The 27,385-nt window shown below is 39.7% G+C and overlaps 2 protein-coding genes and 1 pseudogene across 2 annotated transcripts; 2 read left to right on the forward strand and 1 right to left on the reverse strand.

Annotated features, from left to right (window-relative positions):
* Positions 1-1,696: 1,696 nt before the first annotated feature.
* Positions 1,697-17,646, reverse strand: LOC107473013 (CBS domain-containing protein CBSX3, mitochondrial-like; annotated as a pseudogene).
* LOC107473005 (uncharacterized) lies at positions 13,220-14,416 on the forward strand. The gene has a single exon (XM_016092537.1). The coding sequence runs from the start codon at positions 13,220-13,222 to the stop codon at positions 14,414-14,416; it is 1,197 nt and encodes a 398-aa protein (XP_015948023.1).
* Positions 17,647-18,916: 1,270 nt separating the features above from the next.
* LOC107464593 (26S rRNA (cytosine-C(5))-methyltransferase NOP2B) lies at positions 18,917-26,936 on the forward strand. Its single transcript, XM_052260656.1, has 18 exons — positions 18,917-19,055; positions 19,388-19,682; positions 19,787-19,965; positions 20,097-20,160; positions 20,266-20,399; positions 20,488-20,571; positions 20,678-20,752; positions 20,844-20,915; positions 21,010-21,083; positions 22,068-22,120; positions 22,645-22,754; positions 23,116-23,184; positions 23,281-23,355; positions 25,146-25,238; positions 25,326-25,405; positions 25,480-25,579; positions 26,112-26,404; positions 26,549-26,936. Exons 2-18 carry the CDS (start codon positions 19,391-19,393, stop codon positions 26,613-26,615), a joined length of 1,914 nt encoding a protein of 637 aa, XP_052116616.1. The 5' UTR covers positions 18,917-19,055; positions 19,388-19,390; the 3' UTR covers positions 26,616-26,936.
* The last annotated feature ends 449 nt before the right edge of the window (positions 26,937-27,385 follow it).

Below are 27,385 nucleotides of genomic sequence, written 5' to 3' on the forward strand. Positions count from 1 at the left end.
GATAGGTGAAATACATAGCATTTTTTTAGGAGTTTTTTTTGTAAAGATTGTATTATTATTGAACGTGTTATTGTATCGGTTATCTTTTAATTTCTCAACAAATCAAAATAAAATTGATTATTTTATAACAATAATAATAAATCCAATTGTTATCAGATTCGATCGAACCGATTAATTTATAAAATTCATTGGACTATGATTTTTTTTGTTTTTTTTAACAAAAATTAGGGATATATTTGTCTTTTTATCAAAAAATTTAAACATGATTCAGTTCAGATTATGTAAATCGATCGGATCAAATCGGGTCTAATAATTATAATGCAAACAATTAGGTTTATTATTGTTACTATAATAAACCGATTATGTTCTGGTTTATTAAAAAATAAATTATTAACCAATTTAATAAAGGTATCAAATAATATCATGACATATGTAAACGTCTTAAAAAAAATATATTTAGTGTCTTTATCAAAATAGTTTTTTTATTATTTAATGATCTTTCTTTGTGAATGGAAAGGATTTTTTTTCTACTAGCGGATTATTCTCCTCAAAACAAATGGAAATATTAAAACGTAAAATCTGCTCATCCTATTTGAGAAAAAAGAAAAAATGTAGTAAAAAAGTTTCATTAACGTTTGAGCAACGTGATATAAGTTTCCCAAACCAGCTTGGAGATAATAACATGAACATCGAATGAAAATTGGGCAAATAATGTGGCTCTTAAAGTAGAGCTAAGGTTAATGGTGAAAGAGTGGTCTGCAATCAGTCTCTGTTTTGTTAGGAGACTTTTGTGGAGTCAACTGTCTCATGTGTTTGTGTTTTTTCTTGATAGAGTTACACTTTGACTTGGAAATTCGCCATCTCATGATTGGCACAGTTTCTATATTCTTCTATTTGTTCTTTTGCTTTTGTTTTAGACTTTTAGTTAGATGGTAGCGTTATGTAATAATATTGAAAAACTTTGGCCAACAAAAAAAAAAATATTCTTTTCATAATTGACAAGATTATTCATTTGATTTAATATTTTGTATTAATATTTAGATAATTATTTAAAAATAGCATGCAAAAGCTAAGACAAAATTCGATCTCTCACCCTTTTTCTATTTTTTTAAATTTAGGCCATTCATGTAGCAATACAATTGCAAGGAAAAAAATTTACTGTACATAAAATTTGGTAATGAAAATTTGACAAATATATTTGCACCAATCTAAAATTGGCAAAACATGCATATAAAATCCAACTCTTTGAATTGCAAATAATAAAAGGTGTTTGTTTTGTTAGGATAATAAATTTATACGTATTGAAACGATAAAAATGTGGACAAATTAAAACACGACATGTGAATTATATTTTTCATGTCAGTAATAAATTTTTCTTTTTTTAAATATATATCATATCAATACTTTTATTAAATTATCCTTATATTTTAATAAAAATAAAAAATATTTTTATTTAATTTTACAAAAAGACTTAAATACCTTTTTTTAATATTGGACAAAAACTATCCTAATCCTTATAATTTAGTTAAAATTAAATTAACTTTAGTTTTATATTTTTAAATCTAAAACAATTTAAAAATCAAAGTTTAAAACAAAAACATATATAAAAAATCAAAAGATAAAAAACAATGTTGATCTTGTTTAGAGTTATGAAAAAAAGAGAAAAAAAAGGAGGTGTCTCCATTAGTCCACTCCTCTATGCTCTTCTTTCTCTAAAGCTTTCTTCGTCTCGTCTCCATTCTGGTCTTCTTTTGCTCACCACCGCACGAACCACGTCTCCGACGAACACCATGCCCATCATTCCCTTATCATTGATCACAGGAATGTGTCTAATTCTGTTATGGAGAAGAGAAATGAAAGATGAATCTTATCTTAATTGTTCATTTTTATTTTGGACCAAAATAGTTGTCAGTTTAAAAAAAAAATTAAGTGGCATTAATTATTGTTTTCCAATAATAACTCAATTAAATGAAGGAGTAAGGATGAGACAAGAATTAATGAGGACAATCTTGTACAATCAGTTAAATGAATCTAAATCTACAACTGTTTCAACCATTTCCTTAATTCATATGTGTAACTAGAATTGGACAAATATTTTGTATTAGAGGGGTAGATGACCAAAATCTTTTGCCAAATATTAAATCCCAGAATGATTCATGCATGATTGTTGACTATTCTGGATAAATTAATATGTGCACTATGGTTATTTCACCAATTCTAGTTATATTATTCTAGTTTTGCATTTTTCAACCAAGTTATAACCTTTTATATTCATTAACTTTTCTCATGAAGGATCATAGAGTACCTGTCATCAGTTCCATTGCCTTTAGAACTTTAGTCTCAGGTGTGACTGTGATGAGCTTGTTCTGCAGCCACCAATTCACAATTATAGTTGTTGCTACACATTTTAAATGAAAACAAATAAAGAAGGCTTTCATGGTGTTCGTTCGTCGGGTTCCGAACGGATCGGGTGGACGGAAGATGTCAAGATGGGTAGGTGAGGAAGTCTGAGCCTTGGTCGCACTGGTTGTGAGTTTACCGAGCTAGCGAGCACTTGTGCTGGAGAACAGACGTAGGGGGGATGCCACCTGCAAAGACACTCCGACGCTCAAGTCAGCAATGTGCAGGCGAGCAGAGTGGAGGGTGGAAAATATGTGACGTACCTCGGGGGAAGAGCCATTCTCCCCCTTATATACATGTCAGTGGTGGGCCCCGTGTGAGGTCAGGCCCATGATCCCAAGGACGCTGTCCTGCAGCCGTGCTTGGGTCGTACAGGACGCGTGTCCGGGTCGGTTGGAATGCAGGCGTCTGGGTCGGGTAGAGCTTGGGTCGGGTCGACCCGTGTGGACCTTGGGCTGGGCCGTAACAGTGCCCCCACGCGCCAATGGTAGTCGTGGAAGCTACCAATGGCGTGCAGTTTCACATGTCGTCTGGTCGGCCGTTCGTGGGGAGGGTGTGCCCCCAACGCGCGTGTCCCTTGGTTTGCACAGGCAACCGTTTCGTCGCTCCGTTTCTCGTGTCGAGCATTGAATGCTCATAATGGGGTGGAAAAACCCCGTCTGAAAAGACTACCCTGCCCCCAGGTGTTTTCGCGCTTTGGGGGGGCAGTTTTTAAACAGTCGGTTTTGTGCTTCTTTCTCTTTTCACACTTTCCATTTCTCTTCTTCTTCTTCCCTGTTGCAATATTTCAGAGCATTGTTGTGGTACCTTCGTCCATCTATCCTGCACTTTCCCAGACTTGCAACTCCATCTCCTTTCCATCAATTCAGGTAATTATCAAATCAATCTCCCTTTATGCATTATTTCTGTATGCTTGTTATTTGGTTGTTTTTGATGTTACTGTGTAGCTTTTTAGTCACGAGTAGACGTGTTAGGGGGAAAAGTACCATTCCAGGGTAGGCTTTCTCTCGCTTTTTTAGTCATTTAGTCTTGTTTGGCCTTAGTCGGGAAGTCGTGAGGGTGGTGTGTGTTCGGCTTGAGCAACCGATCTCTTAGACTAACTGGATGGTACCCCCATGTAGGTATGGCTCGCACGGTCTCCCGGGCATCCGTTAACCCCGCGGCGTATGACCAATATGCTTGGGTCGTCTCTGATATAAGGGAGTCACCCAATCAAATGGGCGAAGAGGAGCTCACCGAGTTCCGACAAGCCGGGTATCTGTGTGGCGGGACCGACGAGGAGGCCAATTACGACGTTTTCGTCCCGGCTCCTCACGAGCGTTTATATGAAATCAACTTCCGACCCAGCCAGGTCGCCGACTGGATTTGGTTCTACAAGGCCATGTTCACTCAAGTCGGAGTTCGCATTCCGTTTTCAGCCTTTCAAATGGCGCTTTTGAACCGAATTTCTGTGTCACCGTCGCAGTTGCATCCGAACAGCTGGGCTTCGATCCGCTGTTTCGAGATGGTTTGTGAGTATCTCGATCTGCCGGTGTCCGTAGATGTCTTCCTCTTTTTCTTCACCCTCACAAACCCTTCCAAGGAGGGGAAACATAGGAAAGGGTTTATGTCTTTCCGGGCTGCTCAGGGTCGGAAGATTTTCGGCTTGTTCGAAGATTCTTACCATGGGTTTAAGGACAAGTATTTTAAGGTCCGCCCGGCCAAAGGTCGTCACCCCTTTTGGTTGTCTTTGGAGGGGGTACGGCTCATCCCGACTTATTGGAGCTTCGGGGCAGGAGCCAATAGTTTTATTAAGGTAGTTTATAAAAACATGTCGGCAGTAGATCAGCAGATTGCCGAGGTACTAAATGCAGTTTTTGGGAAGAACCCGGTAAATCCCCATCTACTTATGGGTGACCGGGAATCCGGCCGTAACTATATTTGTGAGAAGCCTTTTACTTTTCCCTTTGCATTTTTCCTTTTTGTTGATATTGTGTGACGACTAACCGACCTTCCTCGTTTTCTTGCAGTGGATATGTCTGCCTCGGTGACAGGTCTTCCCGACTTGTTCCAAACTTTTCTTGGTGGCGACGATGAGGGGAGTGACGAGCAAACGGCCCCCGAGGGACCCGATGCTCCTGAGGCTAAAGACGTTCCCGAGCAGAAGGCTGCAACCGATGGGATCGGTACCTCGACTCAAGGTGCCGCGGTCGAGAGCGGTAAGGTCGTCCATGCCTCCCCTATCCACGAGGCGGTAGGAACTGATGGTTCTGTTCTTGGCCCGGATGTTGAAGTGGAAGAGGTCCCTAACCCAAGAAAAAGAAAGAAAACTTCCACGGCTTCGTCTAGCCCTGAGGGAGCCCTTACTGTTATGGAGAGGAACTTTGATGCCGGCGACTTCATAGATTCCCAGCTGATCCCCGGTACCGAGGAGTACTTCCATGAGTCTTCCCTTGCCGCGCAGGCGAGGTGGATGTACCGTACCCTTTTGCGCGGTGCCGTGATAGCCCGGAAGGCCGAGTTTGAGCTAACCGGGATGGAGTCCCTCCGCCGAAGGTTGGAAACTGCTGGGAAAGCAAATAATGAACTAAAAAGTGAAGTTGAAACTCTCCGGGAGCAATTGACTCAATCTTCAAAAAAACTGGATGCTGCCGAGAAAAAAGCCACTGCTGCCGAGCAGAAAGCTACCGCCGCCGAACAGAAGGCAACAGCTGCTGAGAAGAAGCAGAAAGAGTCGGTCGCGATGGTTGAACGCTTGGCGGAGCATGAAATGGCTTTGGAGAAGCAGGTCGGTGCGGCGCAAAAGCGCGTGGCCGAGATTGAGAAAGAGAAGCAGGCCGCGGAGGCCGAGCTGACGACGTGGAAGGCGAAGTATAAAGATGTTGTCAAGCAGGGCAAGGCTGCGATCTTGGGCACTGAGGAAGCCCTCAAAGCTCAAATTAAAATTGTTGCTCCTGAGTTCGACACGTCGGCAATCGGGGTCCGCAAGGTTATTCTTGATGGCAAGGTCGTCGACGTCCCCAAGAAGTGAATTTGTGTTTACAGCTTTTTGTGCAGCCGCTTTGTTATGACTTGTAAACTATTTTAGTTTTAGCCGTTTTTGGCTTGCGAACAATTTAACGTTTTTGGTGTTTAGCCGTTTTATGTTGGCTTTTTATCAACGACCGTTTTATCGATTGCTCGTGTTGCCGTTTCTTTTAACCGTTTTTTGGTTTATCGTCTTCGCTTATATCAATGGCTCATGGCCTTTTGTATTGTCGTTATGATTGTGATTGACGGATTCCCGGGGTGATCAGTCCCAGGGACGTACGCCGTCGTTGGACGTGGTGGTTTATCTGGAAAATTAAGTGACAAAATGGGAGAGAAAATTTGCACAAGTATATATTATTCGGTAACTGTGTAAAGGACAGATAAGTCGCTATGAAAAGTTCAAAAGATAAATTTGCGAGATGACCACTTAGCTATCATGGTCGGTTAGTCGGGCCTTCTCCTAGGAGTAGAACCTTCTTAGGTTGTCCGCATTCCATGTTCTCGGGACCTCCTTGCCATCGAGCCTTTCTAACTTAAAGGCTCCTTTTCCCATCACCTTTTTTACTCTGTAAGGGCCTTCCCAGTTTGCGGCTAGCTTGCCTTCTCCGGGGGTCGGCAGGCCGATATCGTTCCGTCTCAGGACGAGGTCGTCAGGCTCAAAGTCTCTCTTGAGCACTTTGGTATTATAGCGCAGAGCTATTCTTTGTTTTAGCGCTGTTTCCGTCAAATGGGCCATTTCCCGGGCTTCATCTATCAAGTCCTTTTCTACAGTTTCCTCTACTCCTTTCAGAAGCAATCGCGGGCTCGGTTCACCGATCTCCACGGGTATTACTGCGTCCACCCCGTATGTTAGTCGGAAAGGGGTTTCCTTGGTGGAGGATTGCTCGGTTGTCCGATAAGACCAGAGGACCGATGCCAGCTCGTCGGCCCAAGCACCCTTTTTGATGTCCAACCTCTTCTTTAGCCCTGAAAGGATAACTTTGTTGGCGGACTCCACTTGTCCGTTCGTCCGAGGGTGTTCTACCGAAGAGAACCTTTGCCTTATACCTAGGCCGTTGAGGAATTCTGTGAACTTTTTGTCGGCAAATTGTGTGCCATTGTCCGAGATGACGGCTTCTGGTATCCCGAACCGCGTTATCACCTGCCTCCATATGAATTTTCTGCAATTGGCTGAGGATATGCTAGCCAATGGTTCGGCTTCTATCCATTTGGTATAGTAATCAATTGCCACCGGACTGCCGAGTCTGGCCGTAACCGGACTGCCGCTTATTGGCTGCCACGACTCGGCTGACTTCCTCGTCGTTTATGTATTCTTTGGCCACCGTTTGGATTTCATGCATCGTCCAAACCGGCTTCGTGGTAAGGTGTTTCCGGAAGTTCTCGTTGATGAGGCCGTTCGTCAGGCAGAGGCTGGCCACCGAGTCGGTCAAGCCGTCGATTTCCAAGCATTCGTCGTTGAACCGATCTAAGTACCTCCTGGTCGGCTCTCCCTGTCTCTGGGTTACCCCGAGGAGGTTGATAGGATGCTTGGCCTTTGCTATTCGCGTTGTAAATTGAGCCAGAAACGCGCGGCTGATGTCTGAGAAGGTATAGATGGAACCTTGAGGGAGGCCATTAAACCATCTGATCGCTGGTCCTGCTAAGGTTACCGGGAAGGCGCGGCACCTTACCTCGTCGCCTACTCCCTCTAGGTTCATCCTAGCCTCAAAGGCCGTGAGATGTTCTAGAGGATCTTGGGTTCCGTCATACCTCATGTCCGTTGGTTTGTCGAAGTGTTTCGGCAACCGGACCTCAAGGATAGATCGGTGGAACGGCGTGACACCCATTATCACAGGTTGTCGTGTCCTCTCGGATTTCCCTTCTCCGCCCTCACGACCTCTTGCCGTTCGGCGAGATTGTCTGCCGCGAGAGTAGATGACTGTATCATTTCGTCTTCTCGGGATGGGTGATTCCTCTTGTGTGCCCTCTGCTTCCGTCCGGGATGCAGATATACGCCGTGAGCGGCTTCGGTGAGAGCTCTCTTCTTCCTCGCCCCCGGGGGACGGGGTGTAGCTCGGATCGGTAGACCATCCATCCCTCTCCCGGTCGGCTAGCTGTCGTTCTAGGTTCTGGACTCTGTGGCGTAGCTCCTGCATTATTATGGCGCTATCGCCGCCCGTTCCTCCGAATGGTCGAGTTGTCGTGTGTCGTTGGGGGGATCTCCGGCCTCCCCTTTGCGAGGCGACGGAGGCTGCCCCTTCCGCTCCGGCTGCTCGAGCTCGGTCGCCGGGACCTGGCGCGACTTCCATTCAGGCAAAGGGGGTCCCCACAGACGGCGCCAATGTTCGTTCGTCGGGTTCCGAACGGATCGGGTGGACGGAAGATGTCAAGATGGGTAGGTGAGGAAGTCTGAGCCTTGGTCGCACTGGTTGTGAGTTTACTGAGCTAGCGAGCACTTGTGCTGGAGAACAGACGTAGGGGGGATGCCACCTGCAAAGACACTCCGACGCTCAAGTCAGCAATGTGCAGGCGAGCAGAGTGGAGGGTGGAAAATATGTGACGTACCTCGGGGGAAGAGCCATTCTCCCCCTTATATACATGTCAGTGGTGGGCCCCGTGTGAGGTCAGGCCCATGATCCCAAGGACGCTGTCCTGCAGCCGTGCTTGGGTCGTACAGGACGCGTGTCCGGGTCGGTTGGAATGCAGGCGTCCGGGTCGGGTAGAGCTTGGGTCGGGTCGACCCGTGTGGACCTTGGGCTAGGCCGTAACACATGGTTTGCACAAACTCTTGCATCCAAATCAATCTAATGCATGCATATTCCGATTCGGCAGGGGATCACTAATTAGATGATCCATAAAGTTCTAAAAAGTGTTAAATGAATAAAAGAAAAGAAAGTATAGGGAGTAAATGGAGTATCTATACAATGTGTACAATGAGAGTTTAGGGATGTTCGATTCAGTACGATATCAGATGTTTATTATCCTTAGTATCCGGATGGTTATTCTGGATAGTATGAGTGTATTGTGTTTGAGAAATTAGTAGTATTTTACACTGAATGTTTATTTTTTAACTTATATTGGGCCAAATAAATAACTCATTGTACACATTGTACAAATATTCCATTGATTCCCTAGCAAGATTCATAAAATAAAGGGAAATTCTATGGCGCCTATCAATTCTTGCCTAATTTTTGCCTAACTTACTTTTTGTAGTAAGTTTAGAATTTTTAAAAATAATGTATTTTTATATCTTTTAAATTAAATATTAATTTTTAACCCTTTTTAGTAAATAGACACAACTTTTTAGACACCATAACATTCACTTAAAAAAAATGCAAGTGCCAAAAGCAAAAGATATTCCCCTAAATAATAAAGGACAACAACTTATACATCCTCTGTGATAATATCTCCAACCTTAGTTAACTTAGATGATCTTCCCTGCACGATAATCTTTCTGAGGTAATCTGGATAAGATGATGATAGAACTTGTTACATAAACAACCTAGTGACAACTTCAATTCACTTTCACTGTGGTATATTATTGGATGACATGAACTGTCTACATTCAAATACATATCAAAGTCTGTTAGGTTGCGTTTGGTTTTGAGAACAGAATAAGATAAGACACCAGAAATAGAAAAATTTAGAATAAATAATAAAAAGTCTAATTACCTTTATTTTTTTTCACACAAAATTTAGAAAGAAAAATAGGATATAAAAAATATAATTGTGAAAAATTAATAGTCATAATAATAAAAATATCTCCGTTCAATGTCTCTGTATCCTTTTTATCAGAAAAGGACACAAAATACATTAATCCAGTATTTCAGGACACAATGTCTCTGATCCATGTCTATGTGCCACACACAATTTTGTCTCTCGGTGTCTATGTCTGAGTGTTCTGTGTCTATAAGATAGTGTTTGGTTGATGTCCATATCTTATTAAGACATGGACACGGTGACACATGTCTGCTGTTTGGTTTGGTGAGATACAGATCTTCGAAGGACACGGGAGGATACGGAGACACTAAATTTTGTGTACCTCCAATTTGGTGAGACATTGAGACACAACTTGTGAGACACTGATTTTTTACTCTTTTACCCTTATTAAGTTTTTAAAATTTGTCCTCTTATCTCCCCAAACCTTTCTTTTTTCTCTTCTTCTTTTAGATTCTACAACCAAATTTATTCTTCTATTTTCTTCAAGAAAAAAAATTGTACATTTAATTTTTTTTATTTATTTAAATTTTGATTAATCTTTGATAAATTCCAAGCTTTAGTTTTCTATTTTTTTCAAGAAAAATTATATATTTAATATTTAAATGATAATTTAAGATGATATTAGAAGAAATAAAAAATATTAGAAAAAATAAAAATTTAATGGTGATGATATGTAGTGTTTGGGGTAATGGATATACAGTGATGGTGATAAAACTTGTAGTTGAATAAAAGATAATTCAGTCTTTTTTAAATATGTATGTCTTGTTTCTTATTTTTGCCAAACACAATACATAGACACAAATATTTTATATTCATGTCTTTAATGTCTGTGTCTTTGTGTCTATATCTCATTATATACATCAACCAAATGAAGCCTAAACAAACGCAGTCTTAGTAACTTGGGTATTATTGAGTGTCCATAGTCTCACATTGGATAATATAAAATGCTTGATGTTGTATTTAAGAAGTAGTACTTCCCATTTAACAACTAGCCCTTAAAATGTGATTTTTCCCACTTAACAACTAGCTTTTCAGAAGTTAGAAGACTTAGATAGCTATACAGGAGAAAGCAATGGTTCAGAAAGTACTTTTCTGCTTTTTGTCTTTTCAACATTATTTACAAAGTCTCATTGCTTCCATATAGGTTTAACAGATTTTGTCCCATTTTATGAGCCATTTCTTGCATGAAATCCTGAAGAAAATGTGATATAAAACAAAAACAAGATGATATTTTTCTATTACTATTGAAAACAATAAAAAATCGTTTTGTAAAACCAAACAGATCCATAGTCCTCCCTTTATATGTTTGCTCCTAAAATCCAGCTTCATTTCTCCATAATTTATATGAATTTTTCTTAGTGCATTAACAGTCACAATTTAATCACTCAAACAATAACTTCATTTTCCAATTGACTTCTGTTTATCAGGTCTCACAACAACCAATGCTCCCACATTGTGCTGGGTCATCTGCAACAAATGTAAAGTTTAGTTAAAAAACACTAGCCCCTTACATATTCCAGATATCAGTAACAATTACAATGAGGATCGGATTCATGTACCGATTGAACAGCATCGTAAACAGAGTCGTTCGTCATGCACCACAGCCAAGAGCCATCTGCACTTTTGCCCTTTGCCTCCAAGGATGTTAGAAATTGTGGTGCCTTCAAAGCCATGCTCCTCCATGCGTGCTGGAGCAGCATAGGACTTGAACCGTGTAAACACACCAGGATGCAATTGAGGGGAATTCATCATGCAGATTTTTTGCAGAATTGCACTCTTGACAATGTTCCCAAGAGATGAAATCGCACGGAATCCTCTTAGCATTTTCTTCCAACTGCGAAGAAAACACAAGAGAGTTACATTAATTCACCAATTAGGTAGCGTATTGCATACCAATTTATCTGTGTACCGTAATGCCATACGTATATTTTCCAGATAATATTTTACAACCATTCCCGTACTAGAATGTAACTATGACACAGACAGATCATAACGTGCATAACAGAATAGATCTCTACTTTTTACATTAAAAGAGAAAATAAAATAAAAAAGAATCACATTTTACTCTCACCTGAAGAATCACACATAAGAATTGATTGATTTACACGTGCATAACAGAATCATATAAGTATATATAAGCCTACTACATTCTTTCCATGTTTCAAAACTAAAACCAAGCATCACGGATTCCTTAAACATTCACAATGGTCCCACGTGAAATTAATATTACACAAAAAATTAGAAATGTGCAAGAACATGCAAGTTTTTAAGAGAGAAAATTATTACCTTAATTCTTAACTAAATAAATAAATAAAACCTTCCATTCAAGTTTTGTAAATGTAAATATTGTGTTGTAGCTAATTTTATATAACTTCCATGAAGTTAAACGGAGAGTTAATTAAATTTTTAATGATGATAAAAATACAATAACAACACAATAACTAAAATAAAATAGGAACAAAGATCAAACAACTAAAGTAGGCAAAACATGAAGTGAATCAGCATAATCAATTCTAATAAAGACAGTTCTAAGTAAATAATAATGGCATAAAGACTATTTCTAAGAATGGATAAACAATAAGATTATTTTCCATTCCTCATAAAGGTAGTCTTGTAATTTTAAAGCATTTGTATCAGAAGAATGACACAAAAGTTATGTCAACTTGCATAACACACAACAGAATATTTTTAACCAATATCAATTGGAGATATAAGCAATTATGTAAGCTTTTAAAATGAAAATAGAGGGAAAATTTTCACAAAAACTCACCTGAACATAGCTTCCTTGGGATGGAGGCATGATGAACACCATTCAAAAACTGTCAAACAAATTATTTCATCAAAGCCATAGCCATTAGTTTATGAACTGAATAAGTTCAAAAGGGTATGATAATTTTTAATAATAACAACATATAGTGACTTACAAAAGGAATTTGGATATAGTCGAATAACAAAAAGATAGTTACATATCATTGCCAAATCTCATAAATTGGTCTAAAACGTTAATAGACACTTCAAACTCAACTGACCACACGTTAATAAAACAGGGTTATCTCTTAATTCCAATGAACTAACACACAAAAAATATTTCCAAATAAAGTAACCAAAAGATGAAATTGACACAAAATCAATTCATAATCATTGCTAGCCAAGAAATTAGGAAGAGTTCAAGCCAATAAACACCCATCCCATCAAAAGTTGTATACAATTAAATCTTGAGAAGGGTCAATGATAGAGAGGCACCTACTACTAACAGGTTTGGATTGTGTTACAAAAGGAGAGGTAAGTAGAGGTCAAGTAGAAGTGTTTTAGGAGTTGTTAGGATATCCAGCTGGCTGATAGGTTATTATAAATAGCTAGCTTATAGTGAAATTAGGGAGGATAATTTTTCTGTTATGAATTCTGTTAGAAGTGGGAGAAAATCCCTCTCTCTGAGCTGGTAGTTCCAGCTGTGTAGAACCTTATAGGGAGAGCTAATTAGCCATCACAGTGTATCAATAAAGCTGATCATTCTGCTATTACTGGTCCTATCAACTGGTATCAAGAGCTTGAGGATCCCCACGCTGAATGGTGCAATCGAGATCGAGGAAAATGGAGTCACGATTTGACACAATTGAATCGCGCATGGAGGAGATGTTCCGATCAATGCAGGAGACGCTACAGCGCTTCGATTCCCGAATTGATGCGTTTGAAAATCACGCGCCTAATCGAAATGAGCGTGGTTCACTGGGATCGCACCTGGCCGCAGGCTCATCGGCCAGAAGCCGCGGCGCGCCGGAGCAATGGCGAAAGCTGGAACTTCCGATCTTCCGCGGAGACGATGCGGTGGTTTGGGTTGAACGCATGGAGCAATTCTTCTTGCTGCGCACAGTGCCAGAGGAGGAATGGCTCACGGTCGCCACCTTTGCAATGGAAGGAAGGGCATTCACGTGGTTCAGGTGGTGGGAGGCGACGGCGCCGGTGCTGCAGTGGCGGTTTTTCAGTGCGGCGCTGCTACGGCATTTTCAAGGGGGAATATAGAGCTAAGCGGGCCAAGGGGGAATGCTTCCTCTGTGACGAACCATACACTACAGATCACAATTGCAAGAACAGAGAGTTCAAGCTTTTAATCATGGAGCCAGACTTTGAAGCGGATTGGTTACAGCATGAGGCAGTTCTGGAAACAGGGGAACAGGAACAATTGGAGCTCAAATTCATGAGCTTAAGTGGACATCACAAGTCAATCAAAGCCTGGGCAGAGGTAAATGGCCGCCGTGTACGTGTTCTCATAGATTGTGGAGCTTCGGACAACTTCGCGACACCAGAGATTATCACCGAGTTGGGCCTGAGAATTGACAACACCCCTAAGTTCCAGGTCAGGGTAGCGGACAGTACCAATGCAGGGGGACAGGGAAGGTGTTTGGGTGTCACTCTCCAATTCAAGGAAGTGGCAATCAAGGAAGATTTCTTCATCTTCCCAACTGACGAAGCGGAATTTGTCCTGGGACTGGCGTGGCTAGATAAGTTGGGAGACGTTCTCGCAAACTTCAAAAAATCACGCCTTCGATTTCGGAATGGGGACAGCATGGTTACATTGCAGGGGGACCCGGAGCTGTGCTATGGAGGTATGCACCTTCAATCTGCAGTTTTGTCCATTCAAGAAGGGGGAGAAGGATTTACGGTCCAGCTATGGCCCATGACTTTGCAAGCGGCTACGGTATCGCAGGTGCCGCAGGTAATCGAATCAGTGTTAGCTTCTCATGCTAAGGTGTTTCACACATTACCGGGGCTGCAACCACATCGCTGCCATGATCATGCCATTCCACTGATAGAAGGAGCTTCAGTTCTGAATATAAGACCTTATCGTTACCTGCACCATCAGAAAGCAGTAATTGAACTAATGGTACGAGAAATGCTGGCCTCAGGGATAATTCGGCCAAGCTCCAGTCCCTACGCGAGTCCGATATTGTTGGTGAAGAAAAAGAACGGCAGCTGGAGATTTTTTGTCGATTATAGGGCGTTAAATGGTATTACGGTGCCGGATAAATTTCCTATTCCCGTCATTGATGAGCTACTCGATGAATTGGCGGGAGCTACAGTTTTCTCTAAGCTGGATTTAAAATCGGGGTACCACCAAATTCGGATGAGGGATCAAGACATCCACAAGACCGCCTTCCGCACTCATGAGGGCCATTATGAGTTTCTAGTCATGCCCTTCGGCTTGACCAACGCCCCTAGCTCCTTCCAAGCCTTGATGAATGACATTCTTAAGCCTCTATTGCGGAAATTTGTCTTAGTCTTTTTCGATGATATCCTCATCTACAGTTAGGATATGGCTAGCCATACCCTTCATCTCCAACAAGTTTTCCAGATTTTAGTGGAGAACCAGCTGGTGTTGAATGAGAAGAAATGCACATTCGCAATGAGCTCGGTGGAGTACTTGGGCCACATTATCTCGGCACAAGGGGTCTCGGCGGATCCTAACAAAACCACAGCGATGCTAGAGTGGCCGGTGCCTACGGACCAGCGAGCTTTACGTGGATTCTTGGGCCTTACCGGCTATTATAGGCGATTTGTGCAAGGATATGGAGTAATTGCCAAGCCGTTAACGGAGTTGACAAAGCGAAATGCGTTTGAATGGAATGACAAGGCACAGGAGGCTTTCGAGAGATTGAAGAGGCTGATGGCAGACCTACCGACTCTAGCAGTTCCGGATTTCAATCAAGACTTTGTTTTGGAAACGGATGCATCGAGTGAGGGGTTGGGTGCGGTGCTATCCCAGCAAGGCAGACCAATAGCATTCCTAAGCCAAGCACTATCTCCAAGGGCCCGACAAAAATCTGCATATGAGAGGGAGTTGATGGCCATTGTCTTCGCTGTCCAAAAGTGGCGGCATTACTTGTTGGGTCGCCATTTTATTGTTCTCACAGATCAGCGAAGTCTGAAGTTCCTCACGGACCAGCGACTCATGGACCCAACTTACTTGAAGTGGACCATTAAATTGTTAGGCTTGGATTTTGAGATCCGATACCGGCCAGGCCTTGAGAATAAGGCAGCAGATGCGTTGTCACGGCAAATGATGGCAAAGGCGATTTCGGTAGTACATATGAACCTCTGGGAAACGGTGGAAGAGGAGGTGGCTCACGACCAAGAGCTACAAAAGATTGTGGCCGCCCTACAGCAGGGGCTGGATGATATCCAGGGTATTCTCTACACAAGGGTCGGCTGTTTTATCAAGGGAGAGCAGTGTTGCCTGCAAATTCTTCTCAGATCCTACTTTTGCTGGCTGAGTCTCATGACAGCGGGGCGGGTGGACATTCAGGCTTCTTTCGAACCTATAAGCGGCTGGCAGCGGCGGTTCATTAGCGCGGCATGAGGCAACGGGTCAGGGATTATGTTGCGGGTTGCCACACTTGCCAGCAAAACAAGCATGCAGCAATGAAACCGGCGGGGCTGTTGCAGCCACTACCAATTCCGGAGCGAGTTTGGAAGCACATTACGATGGATTTTGTGGCGGCATTGCCAAAATCCAAAGGTATGGACACCATCCTAGTAGTGGTCGATTGGTTAACTAAATATGCTCACTTCATCCCCTTAGCTCATCCATTTTCAGCCAAGGAGGTGGCATTAGCCTTTATTAAAGACGTCGTTAAACTGCACGGGTTCCCAAAGTCAATCATATCGGATAGGGATAAGGTGTTCATGAGTAAGTTTTGGTCCGAATTGTTCCAAGCAGCAGGGACAAAATTGAAGTACAGCACGGCATTTCATCCGCAAACCGATGGCCAAACCGAGGTGGTGAATCGCTGTTTGGAGACTTATTTGTGGTGCTTTGTGGGGGGCTACCCAAAGAAATGGTTGGAGTGGCTACCATGGGCGGAGTTTTGGTTTAATACCTCCTACAATGCCTCAGCCCAAACAACTCCATTTCAAGCACTTTATGGGGTGCCGGCACCTATTCTTTTCCGGGGAGAGATGTTTCCCTCACATGTTGAGGAGGTGCCAGGATTGACTGTAGCCAGGGATGCGGTGTTGGCAGAGTTGAAGATGCACTTGGTGCATGCTCAGCAGCGGATGAAACAAGCAGCGGATAGGCATCGAAGAGATGTCGAGTTCAAGCCGGTTGAGTGGGTTTATTTGAAAATGCAACCTTATCGGATGCGGACACTGGCGCGGAAGGTCAATGAAAAGCTAAGCCCTCGGTACTATGGACCGTTTGAAGTGGTTGAGAGGATAGGGGCAGTGCCATACAGGTTAGCCATGCCTCAAGGGTGTAGACTTCACCCGGTCTTCCATGTTAGCAAGTTGAAAAAGGCTATCCTGCCGCAGCAGCAGGTACAGACGCTTCCACCAGGGCTGGCTGAGGATGGTGAGCTGGTGATGCAGCCATCCTAGATTGTGGCGTCGCGAACCGCAGAGGATGGGGCCTTGGAGTATTTGGTGCGCTGGGTGGGCCTATCTCCTTGTGAGGACAGCTGGGAGCGAGCGGCGACATTGCGGGCCGCCTTTCCGGAGCTCCACCTTGGGGAGAAGGTGGTTGTCCAAGGGGGGAGTATTGATAGAGAGGCGCCTACTACTAACAGGTTTGGATTGTGTTACAAAAGGAGAGGTAAGTAGAGATCAAGTAGAAGTATTTTAGGAGTTGTTAGGATATCCAGCTGGCTGATAGGTTATTATAAATAGCTAGCTTATAGTGAAATTAGGGAGGATAGTTTTTCTGTTATGAATTCTGTTAGAAGTGGGAGAGAATCCCTCTCTCTGAGCTGGTAGTTCCAGCTGTGTAGAACCTTCTAGGGAGAGCTAATTGGCCATCCCAGTGTATCAATAAAGCTGATCATTCTGCTATTACTGGTCCTATCAGTCAACTTTAGAGGAATTAGAAAGAGAAGACATGAAGGATTTTAGTCTAATAATTGTTTTAAATCTATGATTCATTTAATATGATAATTGTTTTAATCAACAGAAAATAATTCAAAAGCAATACTTTGAGCTAAATCAACATATGAAGGACTAAATATCAACAGAAAATAATTAATATTATGTAATAATTCAAACCACACGAAAGCCTAAGACTGAAAATATTAGTCCCAAAAAAAAGCATAGTTAATAACAAAATCAACACATTCATCACAACATTTTTTTCCAGGTCTTCAATAACATAATCTACTTTTCTGCTCTTCAACAATTTATTGGAAGTAACTCAACAACAGAATATAGTGTTGAAGATCACTGTGTCTCACCTGTTGAATTAGTTCTCTTCTCCAAAGCTTTGTTCGAACATCAAAAAATACTAACTGTACTGCTAGCTACACATTAACAGATATGCCAAAGTATTCAAAGATTGAAAACACCTGTGCAAATATAGAAATATGAAGACAGAAAGGTATTCATCAAATATAAAGAAATATTACATTCTGATTTACAAACTGTACTTATACCATTTCTAAAAGAAATGATACATTCTTTTGCCAAAAATGATTTCTCAAAGAAGAAGTATACCTACCGAGAGTCCATGCTTCTTCCGCCTTGGCCGATTCTTTTCCCTTCCGCAAGAAGACCAGCAGTTGAAGAAATAGCTGAACTCAACATAGCTATTAAAATATTTCCTTTTTCTTTACTCTGAACAATAAAGAAAAAATATTTAGCTGTGGAAAAATATCTAATAAGAAAAGCAAAACACAATTTCTTAGAACTCTGCTCTGTGCTTTGTTCGTCGCTATGAACAACAAAACTGAAAGTTTAATAAGAACATAAATACACAGTTTCATAAGAATATCTGTAAATAAACACTGTTAAAAAATGTAAAGACTTCAGAAATTTAAAAAACTTACCATAAGTTTAGCAAGATGTAGGACTTTGTTTTCAATTATCTGCTTCTTGAGGCCGAAAATGAAACCTTACCATGCTCCCGTACCTCATTGGAAATCGAACAGCACCCCATCTGCCGTCACCAGCGCCCTTCCCTTCTTGTAATCTGCTGCAGAATCACTCCCCATCAAAAGGACTATAATCATGTAGTTAGGAGGAGCTTTTGGCTGTCCAAGTCTCTCAGTATAACTTAAATTCATCATGAGCTAAGCCACTATGAGTTAAGGTCAAAGTGTTTGGAGGACTGATCTTCAGGTGCAACCCCTGAACTGCCTTCCTCATGCTTCGAATTCGAGCTGTTTACCGGGTAAGGTTCACCGCCGGAACTGCTACCCTCAGGCTTGGGATTTGGGTTGTTTACTTGGTAAGGTCCTCTAGCAATGACCCTGGCAACAATTCAAAGCACAACTTAAAGACTCATCTCATAGTTGATGATGATTAATAGAAACCAATTTCACTCTATAAAATTGCTAATTTATAGAGGGATAAAAAAATAATTTAATTATTTAACCCAAAAATAAATATGGTAAATACAAATCTAATTCCTAAAAGTTACCTTTCTTTTCTCTTCTCAAGGAATTTTTACAAGTGCAGCTCTCCTTGGATACCTCATATCTACTTACACAGAAGTTGAAATCCATATTAGTGTATCAACACAGAGAACATGATTGAGAAAAATAAAGGTGTTTTTGGTTTGTATTCTCATTTTCAGTTTTCATTTTTAGCATTTCTTGAACGAAAAAGAGAAAAACAGAAGGTGTAAATAGAAAATTTTGAAAATAAAAACGCCAATCAAACAAAGAGCTCAAGCTATGGGAGGTAACTGATCATTCTCAGATTCGACGGAAAATATCTTCTTTATTTCCAATTATCATATTTGCTAAAGAACAAAAATCGCAGAAATTAAAATTTTCCACACACCTCTAATATTTGACTTAAATAGATTAATATATATTCCGGCCTGCCGTCACTTCAGCGTTGCATCCCTTTGTTCTTATTTGCTGGCTCGGTTCTCTAACTTCTGAGTCCTCTGCTCCGCCTGCTTCTGCTCTAACGCCTCCTTTTAGCGCCTCTGCTCTGCTGCCTCCTCGGCTCCGCTGGTATGCTCCACCTCTCCGCCTCTGCTTCCCCCTCCTCTTATTCTCGCTGTTCGTTAAATGCTAATGTTGCTTCTGCTATAAGTGAAATTCTACTATCACTGTGTTACTTTGCAGATGGTTGATCAAATTAGGCTAGCCTTTTAATTTTATTTAAGGCTGCTATGTTCAATTTTACCGATGATATATCCTAATGCATAGGTCTTTTCAAACTACTGCATTCTGTCTTTCTGCTAATCCCTAAACCTTAGCCTAGTTTAATTTTTTTCGCGACGAAGAAGAGAAAACATTCTCTACCTCCGAATCAGAATCTCTGATACACTCTGCATACGTAGATTATGGCTCCGGCAACTGCAGCAAAGAAGAAAGTTTCGAAGAAGCAGCGCAATGCAAAGCCACCAAAAGAAGCCATGAAAAAGAAGAGCAAGCTTTTAACCCCCAAGCATGATTCCAGTGCTTCAGAATCCGAATATGAAGAAGAAGAGATTCTGCAGCAGCCACAGAATAAAGATGAAGCACCTGGTGACTTTGACGTCAATTCGGGTTCTGAATCGGAGCTATCTTCCGATGGTGATGGTGATGATCCCTTAGTTGATGATTTCCTCCAAGGATCTGATGACGAAGCCGAAGGTGCTAGTTTATTTGCGTGTGCGTTTTTTGTTGTTATGTCTTGTTTTTAAACTTTTTTTCCTTTTGGTTTGTTGTTTGTTATTTGTTTGTTGTTTGTTATGCAGAGAAAGACTCCGCTTCTGATTCAGGTTCGGGTTTGGATGTTGACTCGGATGACTATGACATTGAAGAGAAGTCGAGAATCATTGATGAGGAAAGGAAGAAGGAAGAAGAAGATGCCGAGGCTGAAATGCAACTCAACATCAAAGAGGAGTCTGATGAGTTTAGATTACCAACCCAAGAGGTTGCTTTGTTGGTTTCTTTATTATTATTATTTGAAATTTTATTGATCCCTTGGCAGTTATGCTTAGCTTTCTAAATTAATTGGTGGTAGTTCTGGTAAAAGTAGTTATTTTAGTTCTTTGGTACTTTTAGGAACTTGAGGAGGAGAATCTACGTCCGCCTGATCTTTCCAATCTACAGAGGAGGATTAAAGAGAGTGAGTTGACTTCCATTGGACTATGCTTGACTGTCTTCATGATTCATTCAATGCGCTACCTTGTTTGGTTAGTGTTGTGATTGTGTTGGATGTTTGTTTTCCTAGTTGTTCGTGTTCTTTCAAATTTTAAGGCCTTGAAGCAAGAAGGGTCAACGAGGAAGGATTATGTTGAACAGCTTAAGAAAGATATATGTTCATACTATGGCTACAATGAGTTTCTAATTGGTGCTTTAGTGGAGGTTGGGACGAATTTCTATATTATTCTTAGACAATACTGCTGCATTTATGAAGGGTTAGCATGAGAAATTATAATTTTGTTTTTCTCAGATGTTTCCCGCTGTTGAACTTATGGAACTAATTGAAGCCTTTGAAAAGCCCAGGCCCATTTGTCTGAGGACTAACACTTTGAAGGTAACATATTCACTCCCAATGTTCTATGTTTAAATGTTATTATTGAATTATCCATGTTTCTTATTGATTGAGTTTATGTATTTTTTGTACTCCTCTGTACAATCAGACGCGCAGACGGGATTTGGCAGATGTTTTAATAAATAGAGGAGTAAATCTAGATCCTTTAAGCAAGTGGTCAAAGGTATGAATTCTTGTTTTAATTTATGACTTAATGTTTCTCGTACTCCTCTTTTGGTGAAGAAAATACAAGTAACAATCTAAATTTATGACAGGTTGGACTTGTTGTGTATGATTCTCAAGTACCAATTGGTGCCACTCCGGAGTATATGGCTGGTTTCTACATGGTGCGTAGTTTTCCTATTACCATTTTCCCTTTTTGCGTTTAGTTTACTATTGCATGATGCACATACTTAGGTCAAGTTATTAAATTGTTTGCAGCTTCAAAGTGCAAGCTCCTTTCTACCTGTGATGGCCTTAGCTCCTCAAGAGAAGGAAAGGGTTGTTGATATGGCGTAAGTAATAATTATTGGTGTACACATTATATAAAATCTTTGTATGAAAAATGTTAGTAGGGTACTATATTGACAAATTACATTAATTTTGAAACTTGTGCAAATGTTTCAACCACATGTTCTTAGACAAATAGAGCTGAAATGAAAGACATGGTTTATTTCCGATTTGTATATTCATTGTTTTACCTTTATTTGTTATAACATAAAATTCCAAAGCGGAAATTGCATTGATGTGATTGTTGTGCAAATATACACATGATGAACATCTATCTCCAAGTACAGAAATACTTATGTTAGCTCAAATTTTCAGTCTATTTACATTATGTCACAGACAAAATGGAGGAAACAAAAAAAATTTTGGTAATGCCATACATTTCTAAATTTTAAACTGTACAATTGAAAGCATATCTGTGTTGCAATGATATATCTTTGCCTCAATTGTTGACTTTGTTTTGGATCCTCATTGTTGTTATCTCTCAGTATGAAGAATTGAAGATGACACTTATCTGTTGTTATGGTCCTATAGCTATATTCTGTCTTTAGAATGAACAACTAGGACCAGGAAAATTCTTATGGATGCCTTAGAATTGCTATGTGCCACTTTTAATAGCTAAATTACAAGATTGAGTGCTTTACCTATAGCTATATTTATACATATTGATTTACACATTTTTCCAATTGAATAATCAGCTACTAGGAAAAAAAACCTGTCAAAGTTCAATAATCAAATCTGTAATAGACGAATAATCGAGCTTGTTTATAGTAGTATAATATTTTTTTATGAGATGCCAAATACATGTTTCTATATGCAGCGGCTGATTAGTGGTGAACATGTAGCATGATTGTATTTTCAAATAGATTCTTGAAAAATGATATACTTGAAAGCCTGAATATAAGCACTTCTTGATTTCAATAGCAATGCATAACCCACTTTGCTTGCAATACTTATGTGATAATTCTGAAGCCAGTTTATGCTCTATGCAGGGCTGCACCTGGAGGTAAAACTACTTATGTCGCTGCTCTTATGAAGAATACAGGTGTCTATTAAAATTCATGAATCTTTTTTGTAGTTTCCTAATTCCTGTGCATTTTGGGCTGTGTAATTTTTATTTTTTATTTTTTGCATTAAACAAGTAACTTGTTTCTTCATGTATTGGTATTTTCTCTATGTGTGAAACCTAGTTGGGATGATCTGACTATTTGCAATATTAAGTAATGACCAATAAAGAGGAACCATATATTTTTATAAAATTTAAAGTGGTTGAGTTGCTTATGCTCCATTAAGGCTGCTATTTGCCGGCTCATTAAGCATTAGAGAACTTACTGCATCGATAATGAACTTCCCTAACAAGTTGACACTAAACATCATGAGGTGTTAATTTGTTGAATGTTTACGCATGTATGTATGCTCTTTCCGTTGTTTTTGAGTTGGTATCCCCTAGTTTGTTTTATCTAGTAATTTGAATAACTGAATAAAATTGACCATGCTTTGTATTATGTTAGATCCTCTAATTTCTGGTTTTAAATTATTTTTTGGTCATAATATATTTTTTTATTACAGGAATTGTTTTTGCAAATGAAATGAAGGTACCGCGGCTTAAGTCACTTACTGCAAACTTGCACCGAATGGGTGTGTCAAACACTGTAGTCTGCAATTACGATGGACGAGAGGTTAGCATCTTCTCTCTAATCAATTATTGTTTATAATTTCTTACCAAAAGATTTTGAAGTTTGATGTCTTCGCTGCTACTAAATTGTCTTGTTTGGTTTTGCATTTTTTTACTGCATCTGGCTTGTGTGATGGCATGCATAATTTAGTATTTTGGAAAATATTGTATATTGGCTATGGAGTTTTGTTCAATATAAAGCAATATGTACTTTCTGTTATAGTTGTTGCTGTTCATTTTCCTTTTATTGTAGATGTCTGTCATGATCAAACTCTTCCAAAGAGGAGAATGAATGATTTCATGTATAATCATCATTTCAACCATGCATGCTAACATCTATTCTGCATTTCTATTGTTTATTTCAGCTTCCAAAGGTGTTGGGTGTCAATGCTGTTGACAGAGTATTATTGGATGCTCCTTGCAGTGGAACTGGGGTAAGAAGCTGGGGATTTATTTAAGTGATTTCTTCGTGTGCTTGTCTTTTTTCCTCCAGAAACTAGAAATGGAATTGGAATATTTTCTGCCGACAGGTTATATCCAAGGATGAATCGGTTAAAACCTCCAAAAGCTTGGAAGACATACAGAAATGCGCGCATCTGCAGAAGGTAACTTTTCTTCTTTACCCCTTTCCCCTTCTTCGTCTTCCTCTTTTTCAGAGGGAAAGGGATGAAAAGAAGGTTTTGAAGAATAAAATGGAGGTTTAATTATTCTGTTAGTCCTTGTAGTTTCACCAAATTTTCAATTAGATGCCTATACTTTTTTTCTTTTCAAGTAAGTCCCGCAACTATTTTTTTTTCAATTAGGTCTCCCTTGACAGCAAACGTTAAAAAACAATAAGAAAGAATAAATTTACTATTATACCTATCCGTTACACTTTAAATCTCTCATACTCAGTAGAGATCTAATCAAGGATCTAACCAATTCTGTTATTTCCAAAATGTGAACCTTATTTTCTAGAATTTTCAACGATGAATTATTCATTGTTTTATCAGAGTGTGACTGAGATAGCAATTGCTGAGAGATTGTTTGTAACAGGTGCTCTTGATGAATTAAAGCTTTGCTTCAGTTATAGTTGTCAACAATAATTAACTCAGAACAAAAACAACAACAATCCACCGATGTTAACAACAATAAACAATCCAAAAAATTAACTCAATAAACAATTAACTCAGAAAAACAAGAATCAACAATCAAGAAAAAACAACAATTAGCTCACAAAAATAAAACTGAAGAAGCAGTGGAGGAATGGAGGTTTATCGGCGGTGAGGAGGAGTGAGCTTGGAGATAGAGAGAGCTTGAACAGAGAGAGATGTCGAGGAGAGGACGAACATCAATGATGCAGGAAGAGAACCGCAACGCAGCGCCGGCAAAAAAATAACTAGCGCGAGCGGCAGGGAGGGAGAAGTCCGCAACAGATCTGAGGCGCGCCGATGAGAGTTAAAAGTGAATGAAACTGATTAGTCAATGTATGGCATGCTACTATGGGTGAGGGTGGGTTTAGGGTTTTCTAAAAGAGGAACGATGAAGAGGGTCGAGGACCTTCCACAGGTGACGATGCCACCCACGGTTTGTCTCCGTGGGCGACGACAGCACCCTCTACCCGAGGAGAAGAGTTTGGCAATGAGTTTGAAGTGGGATGGTGGCTGGGTTCGGCGATGAGTTCAGTGCACAAAGTGACAATGGAGGGAGTGAAGGAAATGAGTTTTGTCCGAGTGTGAGAACGGTGAGAAGGAGGCTAATTTTGTCTTTATGAAGAAAGAAGGGGAGAGACAATTAAGGATTAAGAAAAAAATTAGGGTATCTTCAATTTAAGAACGTAATATTCTGTTAAATCAAACGTTTTTGTCTCAGTAGGGATTTAATTAAAAATAAATAAATGGTTCAAGGACCCAATTGAAAGGAAAAAAAGTATAGGGAGTTAATTGAAAATTTGACGAAATTATAGGGAATAACAGAATAATTAAACCTAAGATGGACTTCACATTACACCTCAAAATTCAGAACACACAAATACCCCCTAAAGATTTTTTTGTTACAGAGATTCATGAATTGTGAATAGTGTGAGAGAAATGGTCTATCCCACATTCTCATTACATCAATAACTAATGTTTTTAACAGTCTTCCTTTTTCTTCACTTTTCTACTTAATTTTGGATTGAAAGATTCAGATGGTGCATGTGTCAAACTGTGATCACTATGAATGATTACTTCTCCCCTATTCTTTGAAGTTGATTTTTGTCTTTTGGATAGAAATAGTTGAAATTAAATGAAATAGACTGGCACTATTAAACTTACAGCGGCAAATATTTCTTCATTTTTGGTCACTATAAGTAATTCTACACATTGTAATATTATACTTTTTTAATCATTATTGAATAGATTCCTTTGTTTTTTAGGAACTCATTCTTGCTGCCATTGATATGGTGGATGCTAATTCAAAATCTGGGGGATACATTGTTTATTCCACTTGTTCGATCATGGTTGCCGAGGTTAGTTTTTCATTTGCAAATAGTAACTTTCTGTGCTAGTGTTTCCTGTTCTATATATCTCTGAAAGTTCTCTTGGTAAATCTTCAGAATGAAGCAGTTATTGACTATGCACTCAAGAAGAGGGATGTTAAGCTGGTTCCCTGTGGACTTGACTTTGGGCGCCCAGGGTAATGATTATGTTCCTTATCTCTGCAGGTTTGACTATAAAAAATTGTGTTTTGTGACCTTTGCTTTCCATCAGATTCATAAGATTCAGGGAGCAACGGTTTCACCCTTCTTTAGAAAAGACAAGGCGGTTCTATCCTCATGTACACAATATGGATGGGTTCTTTGTTGCAAAGGTATAGGTTGTTGATATCTTTAGAAATTGCTTTAAAGTCCATTTACACATCCAACAAATTGTATTTGTACAAATCTTTCTGCCATAAAATTGTCGGACATTTTGGTGTTACAAAATTGCAGAAAGTTTATAGATTGATGATATCCTTGGCACATTATACAATATGTTGACAAATTGTGGAGTTCTTACTATTAATAAAAATTGTTGATTATTTATGCTTGTTTAATTTGATTGGTGAATATTTTGATTGATACTTAAATGCTTGTTTATGTTTTTTTCTAGAATCAGTTGACCATGGAACTTATTGAGTTGAACATTTTTAAAATAATATTTGTACTTTAATTTTAAACTTTACCTATGGGAGTGTGGAGCTGCTGTTGTTAAAATGTACCAATTCTTTTTCTCACCTTACTTCATTTCCAACCATTTGTTGTGCTAAATTAAGATTAAAAATTAGATACAGACATGCATTTATTCCCTTGAGCTTTGTTATGTCGTGTGTTTTTTATTTTCTCTAAATATGCGTCTTGCAGTTGAAAAAAATGAGCAGCAAAAAGCCAGGTTCAAAACCATCAGAACCATCTGAAGAGGAGGAAGAACAATCCAAGCTTGAGAAGGAAGAAGTGGAGGATGAGAAGCCGAGTAATGATGTTAGAGAAAATGGCAAAGAATCTTCTGAATCTAAATCCAAAAAGACAAAGAAAAGGAAGTTTCCATCTAAACCAATTAACGGCATAAAAGAAAATGGGAAAGTAACTTCGGGATCTGGACCGATAAAGAGGCAGAAAAGGAAATTTCCGTCTAAGGAGGAAATTTCAAATTCAAGGTTAAAAGTTTTCTCCATGCTTGATTTCTCTCTTTTCCTTCCATATCAATCTTACTAATATAGCTGTATCTTGAATATAAATGCGACACTTTAGTAATATGATTGTCTTCTGCTGGAATCCTAAGCTTTTGGTGATGCCTGCAGGGAGGAGAAGAGACGTGCGTTGAGAGAAAACAAGCGCAAAACCGGTAAGCGACAGAGCCAAAAATGAGGAATGACCATTGGCATCAAACTGACTCACACTTAATGAAATGGAAGAGCTGTAGTGATTGCCTGCTACAAAAAGTTTGTCCTGGAATCAGTTCTATGCGGTAATCACACAGCGCAATTTTGTTTGGTTTTAGTTATTTAAGGTAGCATCTAAACATAGCTAGAAACCAGAAAAGAAATGTGTACCTTTTTGAATTAATCTTGAGATTTGATTCTAAATACTGTCATCATATCCATTGTACTGTGCTAGTTATCCTTTTTAAGACACTAGCCAAATGTTATAATATTGATAATGTTTTCATAGTTATACCTTTAATGGTTATTGGCGATCAAGTATTTTGTTGTTAGTGTTCCCCTTGGTGGGGTGTGTCAGGAACTTTCTCAAAATTAGGATTTATTTGATGTATAGAGAAGAAAGAATTGATTTGATTTAGAAATTTCATGAATTTGTTTAGAATCATTTTTTCCACAACATATGCTTAAGTTTCTCAACTTACTCTACTTTTTCTCTTATTTAAATTTGTCGTGATGAAATAAAAAAATTTTGTATGAATGAATTAAAACTCATTTGGAAATTCTCTAAAATTTTTGAAATTGAAATTAATTTTTTATTCGCCCACCATATCAATTTTGTTTGCTAATTTGGGGCCAATGGTGGAGAATTTTTTTCGTGGGGATGGGGATAAGGATGGGGAGCAAAATTTCCTCGAGACAAGCGCAGAGACCCGAGCGGGGATTTCCGCCCTGTTTCCGATAATTTCCCGAATGTTT

Source organism: Arachis duranensis, chromosome 1 (assembly GCF_000817695.3).
Source record: "Arachis duranensis cultivar V14167 chromosome 1, aradu.V14167.gnm2.J7QH, whole genome shotgun sequence".
Classification (NCBI taxonomy): Eukaryota; Viridiplantae; Streptophyta; class Magnoliopsida; order Fabales; family Fabaceae; genus Arachis; species Arachis duranensis.

Excerpts from the sequence above, each read along its gene's own strand:
- LOC107473005 (XM_016092537.1), top strand. The coding sequence starts at position 13,220 with ATGGAGCCAGACTTTGAAGCGGATTGGTTACAGCATGAGGCAGTTCTG.
- LOC107464593 (XM_052260656.1), top strand. The coding sequence starts at position 19,391 with ATGGCTCCGGCAACTGCAGCAAAGAAGAAAGTTTCGAAGAAGCAGCGC. Across the intron at positions 22,755-23,115 it reads GCAATTACGATGGACGAGAG|CTTCCAAAGGTGTTGGGTGT; the intron begins GTTAGCATCTTC and ends TGTTTATTTCAG. Across the intron at positions 23,356-25,145 it reads AATGCGCGCATCTGCAGAAG|GAACTCATTCTTGCTGCCAT; the intron begins GTAACTTTTCTT and ends TTTGTTTTTTAG.